At 39.7% G+C, this 17909-nt stretch overlaps 1 protein-coding gene across 1 annotated transcript in view; it reads right to left on the bottom strand.

Annotated features, from left to right (window-relative positions):
- Nucleotides 1–4660: 4660 nt before the first annotated feature.
- Nucleotides 4661–17909, bottom strand: part of LOC139720997 (ABC transporter G family member 23-like) — a 105479-nt gene continuing 92230 nt past the window's right edge. Inside the window, exons 19-23 of the mRNA XM_071632328.1 lie at nt 12745–12833; nt 10082–10185; nt 8530–8689; nt 8167–8271; nt 4661–4767 (exon numbers count right to left, since the gene is read on the bottom strand). Coding sequence (XP_071488429.1) covers nt 4661–4767; nt 8167–8271; nt 8530–8689; nt 10082–10185; nt 12745–12833 — 565 coding nt within the window. The remainder of the gene's footprint in view (nt 4768–8166; nt 8272–8529; nt 8690–10081; nt 10186–12744; nt 12834–17909) is intronic.

Below are 17909 nucleotides of genomic sequence, written 5' to 3'. Positions count from 1 at the left end.
AGAGTTTCTTAGGAAGTACTTTTGCTTGTAAACTTACATGTTTCGACGCAAGAATTGTTAATTTGCGTTAACATAGTACAATCAACAAAAACATCAAAACATGTAGCCCATTTTGATGGAATCAACCGTATTGCGGTTACATGACAATGGAATAAATAATACATTGCACATGACACGTTTGGAAATTGTGAGAACAAGGTGATGTGATTGTGATGTCTGATTGAAATATACTACTCATGTAGAGGTGATTCATTTCGTGTTTTTTAAATATTTGTGCGGCCCGTACCTTGGATTTTGATAGGGCTATTCAAGAAATGGAAACAGTGGACCAAACGGGTGGGGGGGGGGGGGTTGGGGAGACGGATATCTGCCACCTCACACGAGGGAGCTTTTGCATTTTTAGAATTGAAATTCAATTATCTGGTGCACACTTTGGGTGGAATATGTAAAAAAAAAATATTACAGCAAAATATTACGATGCCCTTTGTTTTGTTTCAGAAAGTGAAAAAAAAAGAGGGAACATCTCATTACTGTTGCTTGATATTTTCATTTGCAGAACAAGTGATTGGAAAGCGTAATATCAAAGCAAAGAAGGGTGGATCCTCTCTCCAACGCGCGGGAGTTCTAGTGTGGCATTCTTAGAATTTGAATAAAACGATCTGATGTACACTGTGGGTGAAATATTCGGAAAATATTCGACCAAAATTTTAAGGATAAGTTGGTTATTTACTTAAATTTGAAACACAAACACACACATGCCAACAAACTGAATTCGTTAATTTTGAATGTAAAGGGGTTTGAAATACGATATCCGCCCCCTCCGTCTACCGTATTAAGCGGGGAGGGGGGGGGGGGGGTGCGTTCGAACCCTCGAACCCCTCCCATTAGTAGTTGCAGGTCTGATTGGAGGAGATCTTCAAAGAAAATCCTCGCTCTTGGGTACACATATGGGTAATGAAAATCATGCTATTATTGTGTGAAAAGGCGCAAGTTGTGCTCAGATCAGATTGAGATACATTCTATGTATTAAGATAATCAAATTGCTAGTGTAGCAGTGATTGACATGATAAGATGAAATCGACATGATCTTGGTTTTGAAAATTGTTGATTGCCATATCCAAGTAATCTAAAGAAAAACAGTAAAAAATTACAAACGTATTTTGGACATATTCATACATTCTCTTTTCCCCAATATCGGGTGATCATAGGTCAACTTAATCCTTGAGTAGATCATTAGTGCCTTTAATTGTGAAAAAAAAAAATCATGTCACCACTAATTCCGACTTTGGTTTGATGGAAGCAACGCACGCCCCATCCCAACTTAATACTGCTACTGGAGTCACGATCAATCTCGTCCAAGATTGTGGAACATCTAGTGCTGATCTTAATTTGCACAATGTGAGTATCTGCAGCGACCCTTCAAATTTCATTCCACACATCTACCTAAACTGACATAAACGATGTAAGGGAAAATAAGGCACAATCGTATGTTTAGTGGCTCATAACAATTTGAAGAGAAATGGAGTTGTCTAAACAGTAGTCACGGCCACTGCGAAAGAAAACTAGAAAGGTACTGAATATGTCGCTGCTGCATGAATGAAACAAAATATGATGAAATACGAATAAGCAACAAGCAACAGTAAACCCTGTTAGAAGTAAAATAATTCATTACGCACAATATATACATTTCATTGTGGGGAGTATACATTGACTTGGTGCTTGGCTTCTGCAAAGAAAATTAGTCAATTATTATCACTTGCTTCTTAAGACTGATTGATTCTAGAAAAGCAATCCCACAAACTAAATGCAAAGTTTTTACAGTGTTTATATTTTTATATATCTCATAAATATATATGCAGATATAAACTCCTCAAAAACGTTTGGAAATCTGACTTCCGTTGTAAATTTCTCCAGTTTGAAAGCACTATACAATACATGCTTGATATCAATGGTAAGATTATCAAATTTTCTTTGAAATGATATCCTTCTCATTATGATCACGCTATCAGGTAATGGGCTGTATTCAAAAGTGTCTGATAAGGTCTGCATTAAAAGTTGCAAAATAAACAAGAACGGTCCTTATGAATGAGAATGGTCGTGAAGAGTAAATAGAGAACATGTTCTTTTTGTGTACATCTCATTCATCTTTTTTATTCTCAACTGGTCAGCCATGAAGGTAAATTTCATAAACATCTGCATTCAAGTTTTCAGTGGTGCCATGCCAGGCAATTTTGATAGCTCATCAAGTTCTATGGTTGTACATCATGCCACGTGTAAGCAATGTTCAAAAAGCCCGCGCCACAGGGCAAATTGAAGCCGGGATGCTTCAAAAAGATGTGGCAGAGAAACTAGGTGTGAGCCCTGGCACCGTCACTAAATGGAAACAAAAATTCAGAGCAACAGGAGATGTCAAGGACAGACCAAGGATTGGACGTCCGAAGATCGCGACGGAGCAGCAAGACCGTTACATCAGGGCACTTGCTCTTCTAGATCGCAGGCGAACGTCACAGCGTATCAACCGATGTTTTCTGAGAAGATAAAATACAAGGTTATCCGATCAAACTGTAAGAAACCGCATCCACGATGCCCAGCTCCGAGCAAGAAAGCCTGCCAAGAAACCAACCATGACTGTTCAACAGAAGCAGGCGCGCCTTCGTTGGTGCCGCGATCATCTCCCCTGGAACAGACGTGAATGGCAGATGGTGATGTTCAGCGACGAGTCACGCTTCTGCCTGCGGAAAGTTGATGGGCGAGCTAGGGTGTGGCGTAGACGGGGTGAACGTTTTGACGATCGCTGCTGCATCGAATTCGTCACACCATTTGGAGGTGGGAGCGTGATGGTGTGGGGAAGAATATCCATCGCAGGAAGGACAGAGATCGTGGTCATTGACGGCAACCTCACCGCTCAGCAATATAGAGACGAAATCCTCCAGCCGACTGCTGTCCCGTATCTACGGAAGATGACAACGCAAGACCACATAGAGCGAGACCTGTGCGCAACTTTCTCGAGAGAGAGAGAGGGCATCACTAGAATGAACTGGCCTGCATGCAGCCCCGACCTCAATCCCATAGAACATCTTTGGGATCAACTTTCCCGAACTGTGGGGAAGAGGGTCACAAATGTAACGACATTGGCAGGACTCCGTCAAATACTGGTTGACGAGTGGAACGCGATTCCTCAGCAGCGAATCACGAAGCTAAAATCAGGTGGTGGTGCAAGCACTTGGGTCGTCCACCAGATGCTGAGCCCTGATCATGTTCATTGAGAATATAAAGACAAAGTAAACTTAAAGTAGAGACAAAATGAAGACAAAAAAAAAGACAAAATCAAGATGAAACTCCAATCAAATCAAGACCATGCCATTTCACTTCTGTATGTCTTTGTTGTGGTTAATATGGCGAGGTTCTGTGAGATAAAATGGTTTGAGTCATGATCGTTTGTGTGTGTGTGTGTGTGTGTGTGTGTGTGTATGTGTGTAAGTTTATCTGTTTGGCTGAACGCATACATGTTTCACTCCATAAAAATGCTGATGTTACAGTAAATAAACACCAATGAAACAATGGGGAACTCACTCATCACGAGGAAACTGCATTAGGGACGTCAAAAATTGGGCCATTTTGCAGCTTTTAAATTCTGACTTTACCTCATATTTGTAAGCACTGCACCTCCATGTAAACGATAATCATAACAAGTATGGTATCATTTCAAAGAGAATGAAACAATTTTTGTGTGGTACTAAGCACAAATAAATTATTTCTAAGGAAAAATGAGAAATGATCGATCAAACTCAGATTTCCAAAATGTTTAAGTGTATTAGATTTATTTGCCTTTAAGAAAATAAGAGGGCTTTTGTGAGATTGTACGGGATTCCTCGTCCCGTCCCATAGCATACCGATATGTGATGGATCTTCACAAATGTCATAATAGGGAGCTTTAAATTTTAGACGCACGGACATTCAAAGGGAAAAAAACATGATCTGAGCGTGCGCAGTATAATGACCCGCGCTACTGCGCAAGCTCAGATCATGTTTTTTTTCCCTTTGAACGTCCGCGCATCTAAAATCTAAAGCTCCCTAATGTCGGGAAAATACACATTTAGATATTTTACAAGACATAAATCTGTTTAGATTGGTATATAATTTGCCATAATTTACAACATGGAAATTTTTTTAAAAGAAATTAAAAGTTAGAAAACTGGAAATGTTATATTGGCTAGAGTGGCTTTACGCGCATTTTCTTCGTTTTATAACTTCGGAATTTCTACGGGAAACGTAATGACATACCTACATTTCCATGGTGTGTTTCTTTCATTCCTGGCAACTTGGTTCAATGTTTTCTTAATGTAATGAATTTTCCATCAATCCAATATGTTGATGGCCATAGGCAAGCATACATATTACCGAACTGAAGTGGAAGTCTCCCGTGTTCTCACGCTAGCAGTGTCTAGGAAGTGGTGTTTGAAGTTCTTCTTCCGGTTCATATTCCTACTATCTATGAAGAATATACGCAAGACGTTCACACTGCTGAATGCGAATGAAACCAATATTTTACGCCCTTTTGAAGCATCTCTTGGCCTGACTCTTGCTGAGCTAGTTCAAAGTCACAAATAGCTATGTCAGGATCAGACATTTGCACCAACTCGGCTTTAAGCAGCGTTGCTTATCTTCTGACCTTCAGAATAATTGCAGACAAGATAAGAGGGATGACCCACCATGCAGTTGTGATGACGTATCCAATCCATACCACGAAATGATCTACGCCCCAACCTGCGGATAAAATGTATGATAAGCTTCACGTCTCTCACAACACTAGACGAGTTTCATTCAATATTGGAATCTCTGTCATTGCGGAAACACTTGAAGAAGGTCCTACATGTTGGCTCCTATATCAATTCTGCAGTCTGATTTGATTTAAGTGTCCGGTATGTACATCACTTTTTTTTTCTTTTGTCAGGTAAACTAATGAGAATAGCTAGTAAGAATTTGCGTAGGTATGAGGAAAGTTCCACTGGAAAAACGAATTTGTCGGATGTTTTAGAAATTATTGATTAGATATATCCTATCAAACTTTCTCGTTCTTGCAAATGAGCGGAATATAGAGGTTACCACGAAGCTTGTATTCATTTTAGAATATTGGAACGTAATAAAGATATAATAAAACTGCGGTGTTTTGGCCATCGATTCTCGTATATTGCTCTTGTGTAACATTAATCAATCGATATTTTATAGCATATTTTTCTATGTCCTCAGTATTTGATATACGTTTCTACTAACTGCTGTTGTAACTGTTTAGATTAGGCTTGTAGGTTCTTCACTAAAATGTGTGTAATGAAAAAAAAAAGATGTAATTTTCAGATTAGCATTCATTCCGTGTCAGGGACCGCGCTACATTGTTTATGTTTCTACAACATCAGCTCTTAGTGGCAAAGTGTGAAAATTGACAAACTAACGACCCTGATTAGGAGAATCAGTAAAGATTACGTTATACGTAAGTGTTAAATTCTTGACTGTTTCGTAAAATTGCATTATCCTTTAACGCCGCCCTCCGTCTCGCAAAACACAAACACACACACAGAAACAGAAAGCAAAGAAATCCCGACACCACCCAAGATCCCATCCGCATCCCATCCCATCGCCTGCCAGTGATCATGCTCCCTTTTCCAGGTGTCTACCATATTCAGAAGCAAAGGAAAGAAGAGGGCGGATCCTCACAGGTAAGATTTTATCATGCGGCAGACTGAGGGTATGATTATCATCTTATCTGTAAGTGATAAATTCTTACCGGTGTCTTTAAATGACAGAATAGCACAGATCCCCACAGGTTGTTGAAAGAGTGTGGTGGCCTGAAACTTATAAGCCGAACTCCAGCCAGAGATTGACGGGCCGGGCGGGAGGTTGCGGGACACAATACACATAGGGACGCGGAACCGAAAGAGACTTAATGCGTACATCATTCAAATAACATCAAATTAAAATGCCTGCTTGATTTGGCCTACTGATCTAAAGAGTCCAAGCGGTACTATAAGGGACGTTGTGCACGTGAACTAACCCTGCGTTAAGCGTTTCTTTGCCAGCAGACTTGATACATTTCATTAACCACTTTGGAAAAGTGCCCTTGGAGGCAGCCTGGTGAGTTGCAATGCGGTTGCAATGCGGTGGTCAGAGTTCCCCAAAGAGTGCTGGTAAAATGGACGTACCGCTTCAACGCCAGCACGGAGCACCAAACATTTTTCTCTTTACGCGAACTTCGCGACCCAAAATCACGAAGTTTGCGACCACAGGACGCGAATTTTGCGTACCCGGTAGCCAAATACGCGTCCCCGGTCGCCAAGACTGTATTTCTCAAAGCTGCCCCCTTCGGTCAACGTGCTTTGTCAGTAGATCCAATCATTAGCGCTGGGAAAATGGCCAAGGCCGCCTTTCTGGCATTCAAAAAGAAAATCTTCGGGCCCCCTCGAAGTTTTCCGGCCATTTTTCCTCCTCACGCGTAAAGAGAGCATTGTTTGGTGCTCCGTGCTGGCGTTGAAGCTGTACGTCCATTTTACCAGCACTCTTTGGGGAACTCTGACCACCGCATTGCAACCACATTGCAACTCACCAGGCTGCCTCCAAGGGCACCTTTCCAAAGTGGTTAATGAAATGTATCAAGTCTGCCGGCAAAGAAACGCTTAACGCAGGGTTAGTTCACGTGCACAACGTCCCTTATAGTACCGCTCGGACTCTTTAGATCAGTAGGCCAAAATCGCGAAGTTTGCGACCACAGGACGCGAATCTTGCGTCCCCGGTCGCCAAATACTGTCCCCGGTCGCCAAGTTCGTGTCCCGGGTCATGAAATTCGCGTCCCGATTCACGAACTTGGCGTCCCAAATCGCGAATTTCGCGACCTGGTCGCAAAATTCACGGCGCACATGACTTGTCGTCGAGCGTACTTCTATTCAGGGCCACCACAAGAAAGCGATCCGCCCACGTAAACATCAACATCGTGATTCTGAAACACGCCCAACTGAGCAGCGCCGGAGGATAGGTGTCTCGGTGCCCTACGTCAGCGGACTTTCTGAAAAAATCTAACGGATTCTTTCAGGCTACCGGATTCCTGTCTACTTCAAACCGGCTCACACACTCAAACAGAAACTGGTCCATCCAAAAGATAAGGTACCGAAGGAAAACAGAAGCAACGTGGTCTACGCCATACAGTGTCAAGGAGAGGGTTGCCAAGAGAACTATATTGGCGAAACCAAGCAGCCGCTACATAAGCGCTTATATCAACATCGAAGACCAGGTAGACTGGGCAACGATTCGGCTGTCGTCTCCCACCTGAAGACCTTCAAACACAACTTCAATGACAAAGATGTGCGCATCTTAGACAAGGAGCCTCGGTGGTTTGAGAGGGGGGTCCGGGAAGCCGTCTACGTCAACTCCGAAAACCTCTCCCGGGTGTACAGCTCTGTCATCCGGAGAATTCTTCGGCGACTGACTTCGAACAATAATGTCGGTAGTGCGTCTGCGCCGATTGGCAACGACGCCTTCCCACCACCAAATCAGACGAGCTGATGGAGCGTCCAGGATCGGAAGTGAAACCGTTCTCGAAATTAAAACAGTAAGTCCAGATGAATTGATTTAATTTTGTACCTTTACCGTCCCATCTAGTAAGAGGCAAAACACTCAGTCCCTCAGATAGTACATAAAATGGGGGTCCCTTGTGTGAGAGAGTCACAACTCATGTACGTAAAAGATCCCGCTCCATTCAATCAGAAAAGAACAGCTAGGGTACATAGCGAAGTGAAATGGTCTCACATGGTCTGACATCCAACTGGACCAGCTAGTGCAGTTGAATATACGCTATCCAGCCATCTCATATATAGAATAATAATAACAATAATGATTTTTAAAAAGCTTTGTCTACCTGTTAGGGTAGAGAAGAGCACAGATAGAGCTATGCAGAACACGGGACGTTAAGTGACGGTCGCAAAAGGAGAGAGCAAGCATTACCGCTAGCAGGTAACAGTGGTTGGGTAGGTCCACTTGGGTGGTACTGGGGTGTAGAACACGTCAGTGGGCTTTCTCTTTCTTTGTTTCGCGAGACAGAGTGCGGCATTAAAAGACAATGCTATTTGAAGTATGCTGATCATATGCAAAACTGACGAGGGTAGATTTAAAATGACTTACCTTTGCTCATTATAGCACGAAGTCCCTCCGCAGCGTATGTTTGTGGTAGTGCAATAGATATCCAGTAGAGTGGATAAGGAATGGCTTGAACAGGCCAGATTATTCCTACAAGAAATGTAAACAGTGTTTACATAATTAAGACATAAACACCAACACTATTCCCGCCTACTATGCATGCAAGTATGCCCTACTTACTTGCCCTCTATAAGTTATCTCCTACCCGTGAACCTGTAACAGGTTTCCAGAGTCTTACTCACATAATATCCTTCGTGCTAGCTACAAGAAGTCAATAACACCAGGCAAGTAATCACTACAGTTTCAGCTACTACGGTTGGGAAGCGATGTGAATCACAAATTATTTACCGCTAAGAAGCATGATGGGGTAAAAAGAACCCAAGGCAGCCTGCACAGCTCCCGCCTCCGTGTCACAGATAGACGATATGAGTAGGCCGAATGACATACCACATAATCCTTGTAGAATACACATCAGCACGATCAAGAAAACATTACCTTCGTTGGGAATCTGGAACGACAGTAGAGGAAAAAACATTGGCTAACATGACGTTTACAGATCGTCAGCAAATCATTTATTTAGAATACAACATTCTGGAGAAATCCAAAGGAATAAACCAAGTATATAACACAAACATCTTTGAAAGATGACATGCATTACAGTATGTGGGACTCCAGTAGTCGCACCCGGTGCATCAAAAGATGTGTGAAAATATTGACAGATTAAAAAAAATATATATTATTCCTGCCGACTTTGTATTTCATTTATCCTAGAAATTTTCCGTCCGCGCAGCAACAATTGATTGATTCATTGATGCATTTCAGCACGATTTACAGAATCGGGGAAAAATGATGGTATGAAATTCCCTTGTGTTATATCGAAATTATCGTGGTACTCACAAGCCTGCCAGTACACCATACTGTCGTAACGCAACGAGGCACAACCCGAAAGTAACGAGGGGATATTTTCGAGAAATAACAGCTATTACGTACCAGACGACTTCTTAAATACTATGAAAGTGCTTTTATTTTTATCTTACTCCATTGTCTTTGCAAGTTGGCATATAAGTATGATTTTATATCAAATTAACCATTTTTACACAACACGCATAGATTAATAAATTGATTCTCTTTTAAGCGTTAGATATTTTTTTTTGTTTCAATCATGTCAAATGACTATACATCCCCCATACGATAGAAAAATGTATGTACTGCCAATTAGACAAAGTTCAGCATGTACAGCCTTCAAGACCAGCAGTATTGCTATACACGTGCATATTTGCATAGAATGAAGATGAAAGAGTATCTGTAGCCAATTTGTTACCATTTGTCATTAAAATGTATCTTCTAAAAAACTGTTGCTCATTTATGCTCTTCAATATTTCATATAGGTGGTTTCTACTTATCTCACAAAAAGTGAAAAATCTGAATCCCCACCTCAACTAAAAGTATACCATCCCTTTTACATTGAGCATTGAGCTTAATTACCATGGTATGTACTATTTTCGAAAGTTAAATATTCTTATAGTCAGCCATCGATACCATTTTTCATATCAAATATTATAACAGAGTATGTATGAAATTACACTGATTTTTTTTAAATAAAGAATTTGTATTCCATATTACCAACAAAAGGTCCTTGTGGGTTGATATCCTTCCATTCAAAATGTGATTAGCCTTTAAAGTTATTAATTTCTCTCGCATATTTCAAATATTATATGAAAATGATCTCTGCAAATATTTGTTGTACTTTACGGTGTCTTTTACACCGACATTCCTGCAGAACTACATTTAAAAAAATCTATTTCTCTTGCTTTGCACACGCGCACAATGTACACTGTATTTTAAGACGAAGACTAATCACCGAATTAAATAGAACTAGAATGATACTGGATAGAACTACCTTGAAGATAAACATGGTGAATAAGAGCACGACTGTGATTTGGACTGCGATGACCAGAAATTGCATGGATACATGAGCGATGGTCACCTCGCCAGTGCCAACACCTGTAATTTGATAGAAAAAAAAAGTTTGTTAGCAGTATGGTTCTGAAATTTTCAATCTATCTTCAACACAGCAACCTAATGCATTATTGACATAGCCATGGTTACATAGCAGAAAATGGAATCTGTTCATCCACAGATATGTATATGTACATATGAAACATATTGGCAAGGCATAAATTCATGTATCTATAATCAAAAACATGGAAACACGGTTCATTTATAATTATTTTCATGTGCAAGGGAAACATTCTGAGGTGTTTAAATTTTACATTCCTTCATCACTTAATACCCTCCATCTTCTGTAACAGTTAAAACGAGAGTATCAATTGTTATCATATAAACTATAGCTTCGCAAGGGAAATTTTGTCAACAGTCACATTAGGTCGTGAGTGACAGATATAAGGTGAGAGAGAGAGAGAGAGAGAGAGAGGGGTGGGGGGGGGGGGGGTAGAAGATCCAGTCTGTTCAACATATCATTAGCGAAAATCACCTATTGTTTGTGTTATCAAAATCTTCCTTTCATTTTTATTAGGTGACACGCTATTGTATCTGTACAGAGTCTTCCTTTCTTTTTTTTCTTCTTTATTTCTGCCACATTTTGCGGACCCTATATCTTAAAGGGGATGGCTAGTAACTGATCAGGGGAATCAGTGGGAATGCTGGGGGATGATTGTTCCAATCCTTGTGGGATTCATTTTAGAGTACATTATATATCTATTGTGTGAAAATTATTTGCTTCAGATCGCTCCGTCACTGTACAGGCATGCTAACCTGGAAATACTGAACTGCAAATACCTGGAAATACTTGAATATAAGACCATTCTGAAGCAAATAATTTTCACACAGCAATAGATATATAATGTACTCTTAAATGAATCCCACAAGGATTGGAACAATCATCCCCCAGCATTCCCACTGATTCCCACTGATCAGTTACTAGCCATCCCCTTAAACAATGACTTAACTAAATAACATGAAAATTTTCCATCATCTTATCTTCATATCAATATCTAATGATAATAAGCTTTTTATGATGATAACTTATATCTCTGACGTCATTTAGGCGCCATTTTGTGTTTTTGAAATAATGTAAAATAATTAATTATATCTTCATAACTAAATGTCACTTCCTTATCATTTTCGGTAGACATAAAGTTCAAGTCACGTCTTATCACCTTACGCTATATGCTAATCGGACAGATCATCATGCTCAAAATGCTCAAAATGTTTAAGATAAAAGTTGGTTTGCGTATTGGATTCCTCCAAGTGTGAGTTGATATCCCACGAATGTTCCGTTGCCGGTGTTAAAGTATCCGGTTTTGCAGACACATGCTGTCCGAGAGTCTGACGATCGGGCCATGTATTCTTTGAATCATTATCAAGGGTAAAATTCGGTCAAGGCCACAGTACAACCATTAGAAAACTTTGTAAATATGACGTGAATAACAAATTGGACTATTCAGGGATTACAGAATTATAAATATTGTATCTCTTTATCAACAACACTGCTGTTATATATTCATTACGACGTCGACATTATCAATATCACACTACTGAAATGAATGTTAACTTCTGGAATGTATATTCTCTTTACTCTTTCAAGACGATATTGGCTAATTTTGGTGCTCTTTATTCATGATTGGTACCTTCTAAGAGAGGACAGTTAGAAATCAAAAAGTACATTTAACAAGTATGCTATTATTAATTTAGAAGTCATCACACCCTTTCTATTCCTCAATTTGTGACCCTCTTTTCCACGACCAAGGAAAAAATCATACATGACTCTAAAGTGTTATAAGGGTCATCTTGTCCTTAAATAGTCCTTTTGAGTATGAACCTGGACCCCAGTTTACATGAGGATGGATATGCATAAACTTTCTGTTGTTGCGTAAAATGATCAGTTGGTTAAATTCTAAGAGCCTATAAAATTTTACGAAACTCTATGAAAATTCTAGGGAAATTCTATGTGTGTGCGTGTGGGTGTGCAATGCTTTACAAACTCATTTCATCATGAACAATATCGGAGTTTAGCTCAACTTGAAATAAGAAAGAAACAGTTGTACTGCCGAAAATCTACACGCAATTTCTGTTTGTTTTGTATTGGAGGTTGCAGTGCTGTAAAGTTTTGTAGGCTCGAAGAGTTTAACCATCTGATCTTATCATAATTATACTAAGAGTAAGTTGACACATAGGCATCTTGGTTATGCAAAGTGGGGTCAAAGTTCATATTTAATCAAAAGGCCTATTTTAAGAACAAGATTACCCTTATAACACTTTAGAGGTCTGTTTAATTTTGTTTGTGTTGGAATCTCTCCCTTTGTCGCAAAAATGAGAGTTAAAATTGAGAAATGAAAGGGCGTGATTACTTTTGAATTAATGACACCATACTCTGTTAGCGTGTCACCTAATGAAAAAGAACGTAAGATTTTTCGTACGAACACATTAGGTGATGCGCCCATATAGCGTTTCACCTAATAATCGCAGACACCAAACACATTTCACTCAACGGTTACCCGTTAGCTACATCCGTTTAGTCAGAGATACCATGCGCTTACTGACCTGCCACCCAAGTACGGTCCATTAAACCTTCCTTACGCTCCACCACAAAGGTCACGGAAGTCAAACCCACCGCCAAGAAGAAAATAACACTGCATTACATAATCGAAGAACAACAGAAAGCCTGAAATGTGATTCACTCCATAATATCATAATCACAAGTTATCATAATTTACATGTTTTTGGCACACTGTACTAAGCCCACGTCGTGATTTGTTCATGTGCATTTTCTCAAATGACATGTTTTTTTTTTTTTCAGTTGGTTGTGGCACTTTATTCATTTTCGAAGTTTTAAAATCTCAAGCTTCAAATATGGAACAAGTAACAATTCATGAAACTCTTTGTAAACTGTACGGTAGTATTCACCTCCGAATAAAACTATTAGCATATACTAAGTATACGTTCCAGGCCCGTATGGTTGGGCGTTCGAACGATCTCCCTCCCCACCGAGCAGGGTCTGGTTGAACAATAAAATATGATACATAAAAGTGAAAACTTTTTCCAGAAGCTTAAATTGCAAGCGAGCAGCGTTCTTTTTTTTATATCAAATTTTTACAAAATCTAAATCCACATATACAAATAACATTGAGAGGTCGATCCCCCCCCCCCCCCCGCTTCGTTAGAGTCGTGACTCCGAACATGGACCTAATAACGAATGAACTTTAAACAAATCAAACTACTTTGAAGTGCGAGATCCGCCGCCACCTGACTAAGCGCACCTCAATGAGTATAGGTGTCTCGAAAATTATGATTGCATTGCATGTATCGCCACTGACAAAATAATTCTTGCCCTCATTCCGGTCTTATTTGGCTGATGCGCCTTTTCAATCGGAAACGTCTTTGAAAAAACCCCAATGATGAGTTAGTATCCAACGTCACAACATGACTAATTTTGATAATTTCGTGTCATTTGCTTGGAAATCACAGACTCGCTCACTATCGCTGACACATACGACCTTGCCTTATAGTAAGACAAACATATCCGCTTCCCTTACTGTCTCTTTCTTACTCTAGAAAATGTGCGGTAAAGACGGAAAATGAAATTACAAATCATAATCAATTAGCTAAAAAGTTGGCTTTCTCTTTAAAAGTATCTCATTTCGCTAATGAACATATCTGAGCGATGATACATACCACAACTGCACATGCATTTTCCTTGATTTAAGACAGTTATCTTTTGATAACTGCATTGGTTTATAGTTTGGTTTATACTTTTCAAAGCTGCGTTGTGTTTTGCTCTGGCTTGTCGTCGGCGTAGATCATAAGATCAAAGCAGGGAAGAATGACTGAAATGTTTTTGTGACACTTTTGACATAAACAGAGGCATACATAAATTAATGTCATGATGAATGTCCATGTATACTAGGTCCATGCTCCGAATGAAAGGCAGAACGAGATATCTTGAGAGCCAGTATGACCCAAAACTCGACCACGACCGTTAGGAGGCTAGGAGAAATTTTTTGACCCTTTTTCTTTATACTCGGATGTTAGAGATTTTCGTATAAGTTAATCTGTATATAAGAAAATCACGTAATAATTACATATCACTTTTTTGTGGTAATTACAATAGTTGTTATCCTTTCTCGTGATATCTGTCACCACTCAATTCACTTCCATTTACTTTGTCATGACTGGTGAGCATTATCCAGCTCCATATAGTGCATATCAAAAAAAAAGATAATCTATATTAGGAGGGCTACTATTTCATAATTGTCAGTAGTAGAATGCAAGGTTGGTCGTGGGGAAAGGGGATCTCTTCCTCTGTCCATTTATACATAATTACATTGACAAATGACATGCATGACTGAGCACATGGACTCCAATCCGATGACAAGGACAAAATGCACTTTTTCAAAGTGCATCGTTGAAAGAACACTGAACGGACGAGATCTGTCAATAAAAATGGTCAAATTAACAGCCCAACCTGCACGACAGTAGGTTTGTGTTTTTAGGGTTTCTTCTAGCTTTTTACTGTCCATAACCTTCAACATGGCCACGCTGTCGATAACTTGGTCACACCTACAAAGGCTTACCCATTATCCGCTTTTCTCTCTTCACATTTAAGCTATGTGCTGAATAAGAACACAGAAAAAGGACTTTGTGGGTTGGCCTTTGTTGGGAGTGACAAGTTATTGGACAGGTGGCCATGTGAAAGGTTATGGACCACAAAAGAAACCCTCAACACAAACCCTACACACAAGCCTGCAGTCATGCAAGCCGGCCTATTTATTGAGCCACTTTCATTGACAGATCCTATCCATTCAGTGAGACATTCATTGTTCCTTCATATGACACTCAAACGTGGAAAAAATGCAATTTTTCGTTATCTATAACCGTATAGAGCCCAAACTATTTTGACCCTTCCCATAAGCCTAAGGGGGGGGGGGGCACATTGTGCCCCCTAGATAACTTTGTTATTGTTTGATGTTTCATCGTCATATTTGGCACATGGGTAGAGCAACTCATACTCTACATGACTCTATACTTGATTTTTTTCAAGGTCACCCATAAAGGGCGCTATTTACCAAAATATAAAGAAATACATAGGAAATATGCTAAAAACATGATTTTTCTGTATAATTTCTTTATCCCTAGTATGTATGTCTTCTCATAGACCACTATTTTTCATATTTGCCACAAATGATGTGCAAGTCAAAGCTCATTATTTGTTATTGTTGAAATTTCTCATGGTCACCACATGGGGCGCTATTCATAACAAAATAAAGAAATACATTTTGAGACCTGTGACGCATTGTTTGGGATAGGTACATGCATAGTTATCATATTTCATTTTCACATAATATTGGAATTTTAAGTTTGCAGATTGATAGTGTGATAAACGAATGATATTAGAGGTATAACTTGGGTGAAGGAATCAAAATGACGCAAAATAGACCGGCAATCTTTGGAAAATACTGTTAATTTCAAGTATCTCTATTATATCTATTGTTTTATGCCGTTGTCACAGAAAAACAAAGGAAATAACAGGAAACAATTTCAGGGCCACAATTACTTCACATTTTGCTTCTTCAGCAAATTTCAGCCAAGAAACGCCCATTTCATACATTATGATATTGTTAATTGAAATTGGAACAGAAAAATACGCAAAATCTGGCTGACATGGTTGTCAGTTTATGGTTGCCATGGCAACCGGTAATAGTAAATATAGCTAAATTATATATCAAAATGTTTGGAATAAGATTTTAGGAAAAGTCATCAAATTTGGTTAAAATTGGATTAAGGCCGAAGGAGTGGTGAATGAAAATCTGGTAAGGGCACAATGTGCCCCCTTGGGCTTTATAGGGTTAAAGTTCATGTGCTTAGTCACGTATGACATTTGTTAACATCTAACACTGCTCTGTCTATAGCTAACAATCATGAAATAGTAGCCCTCCGAAGGTGGATTACTTTTTTTTGATACGCACTGTAGACCTAGTACATAGCGAAAGCTAACATTCGGAATAAAAGGTGGCAGAATAGATATAAAAGGATTTACCCTCTCACACCCTGAACATTTTTTCAGTTTCTTGATTGACAGTTTCAACATTTTCCGTCAAGAGTTTGTACGAGATCATTGAATTGCCATTCTAAAAATGGAAAAGTTCCCCCTCCTACCTACCACACCCTCCCCTCGCTTGTGTGCTCCCCCAAATATTGAACATAAACTGCACCCCATGAAAATATCTCTGCGTGCACAGCAATAAACTCGACCGAGATGTCTTGCACTCCTCTTCATTCATTACCACGAAGCGATCAACCTGAAAGAGAAAATCCACCCAAGATAAAGAAACTCCAAAAGAAAGCGAGAAAAAAATAATGTCTACAGAGGGTTCCAAAAATGACAAAAATCGGATTAGAAATAAAGAAGATAGTATGACATTTTTAAATTTCACATATAAAGTAAACAGATCATCTCTTGACCAGTCTTTAGGAATATTAAAATGAGCGAGTTGATGATGTTATACCCTCACAAATTTTCATGTATGTAATAACATGAAATTAATGTTTTCACCTAATACAGTTAAAAGCATACTCCCATAACAAAATATATCAGAGTTAATCTTCTTTTTATATTTTGGGTAGCTTAACCCTAACTTACCTGGGCTATTTTTGTGAGCTTAAAGTTCAGGGGGGGGGGGGTGTAGAGCCCACTAATGTCAAAATCGCCCACTAATGTCAAAACAACCACTAATGTCATAACACGTCGACGACAAATGTCAAAACAACCACTAATGTCATAACGCGTCGACGACAAATGTCAAAACAACCACTAATGTCATAACGCGTCGACGACAAATGTCAAAACAAACACTAATGTCAATAACATTGTGTTGACGAAATAAAGAGATTGTGCACTACTGGGGGATGCGCCCCCTCTCAGTCCGCGATTGCGTCAACCGAAAATGTCAAAATCGGGGATTAACCACTTAATGTCATAACGCGTCGACCACAGATGTCAAAATTTTCAAACTAACTGCAAATGTCATAATGGGGTGGATCCAGGAATTCCGTAAAGGGGAGGGGCGCCTTAAAAAAATTAAAGGCTGGCATGACCTCTCCCCCCCCCATTTTCTTATCTTTATTTCTGTTGTTTTAACATACTATAGTGAGGGGGAACCAGAGGGGGAAGCGCCCCCTCTCGATCCATGATTGCGTCAACCACAAATATCCAAATTCATTGCTTGCATTACGGGGGCGGATCCAGGAATTCCGTAAAGGGGAGGCGGCTTTACAAAATAAAAGGCTGGCGCGACCTTCGCCCCACCCCCATTTTCTTATTTTTATTTTTGTTGTGTTGAAAAAATAAAGAGAGGGGGCACTAAAGGGGGTGCGCCCCCTCTAAATCCGCGATTGCGTCAACCACAAATATCAATATTGGATTAACCACAAATGTCATAACGCGTCACAGGGGCGGATCCAGGAATTCCGTAAAGGGGGGGGGGGGTGCCTGTACAAAATCAAAGGCTGCATGGCGCGACTCCTCTTTTCTTATTTTTGTTTCTGTTGGTTTAACCTAATATAGTGAGGGTGCACGAGAGGGGGAAGCGCGAATAGGAGAGCATGTATTTGGGGATTTAAGAACTTTAACTTGACTTTGACCATTTCATAAGTTTATGCACTGAGTAATTTTCAAGGTATGGAGAAAAAGCGCAATTTCTGTATTGAAC

The sequence above is a fragment of the Diadema antillarum genome, unplaced genomic scaffold, assembly GCF_040938485.1.
Source record: "Diadema antillarum isolate AM-2024a unplaced genomic scaffold, OU_Dant_1.0 scf00000136, whole genome shotgun sequence".
Taxonomy (NCBI): Eukaryota; Metazoa; Echinodermata; class Echinoidea; order Diadematoida; family Diadematidae; genus Diadema; species Diadema antillarum.
Note: the sequence above shows the minus strand (reverse complement) of the source record. Positions and strands in the feature narration are given on the sequence as shown.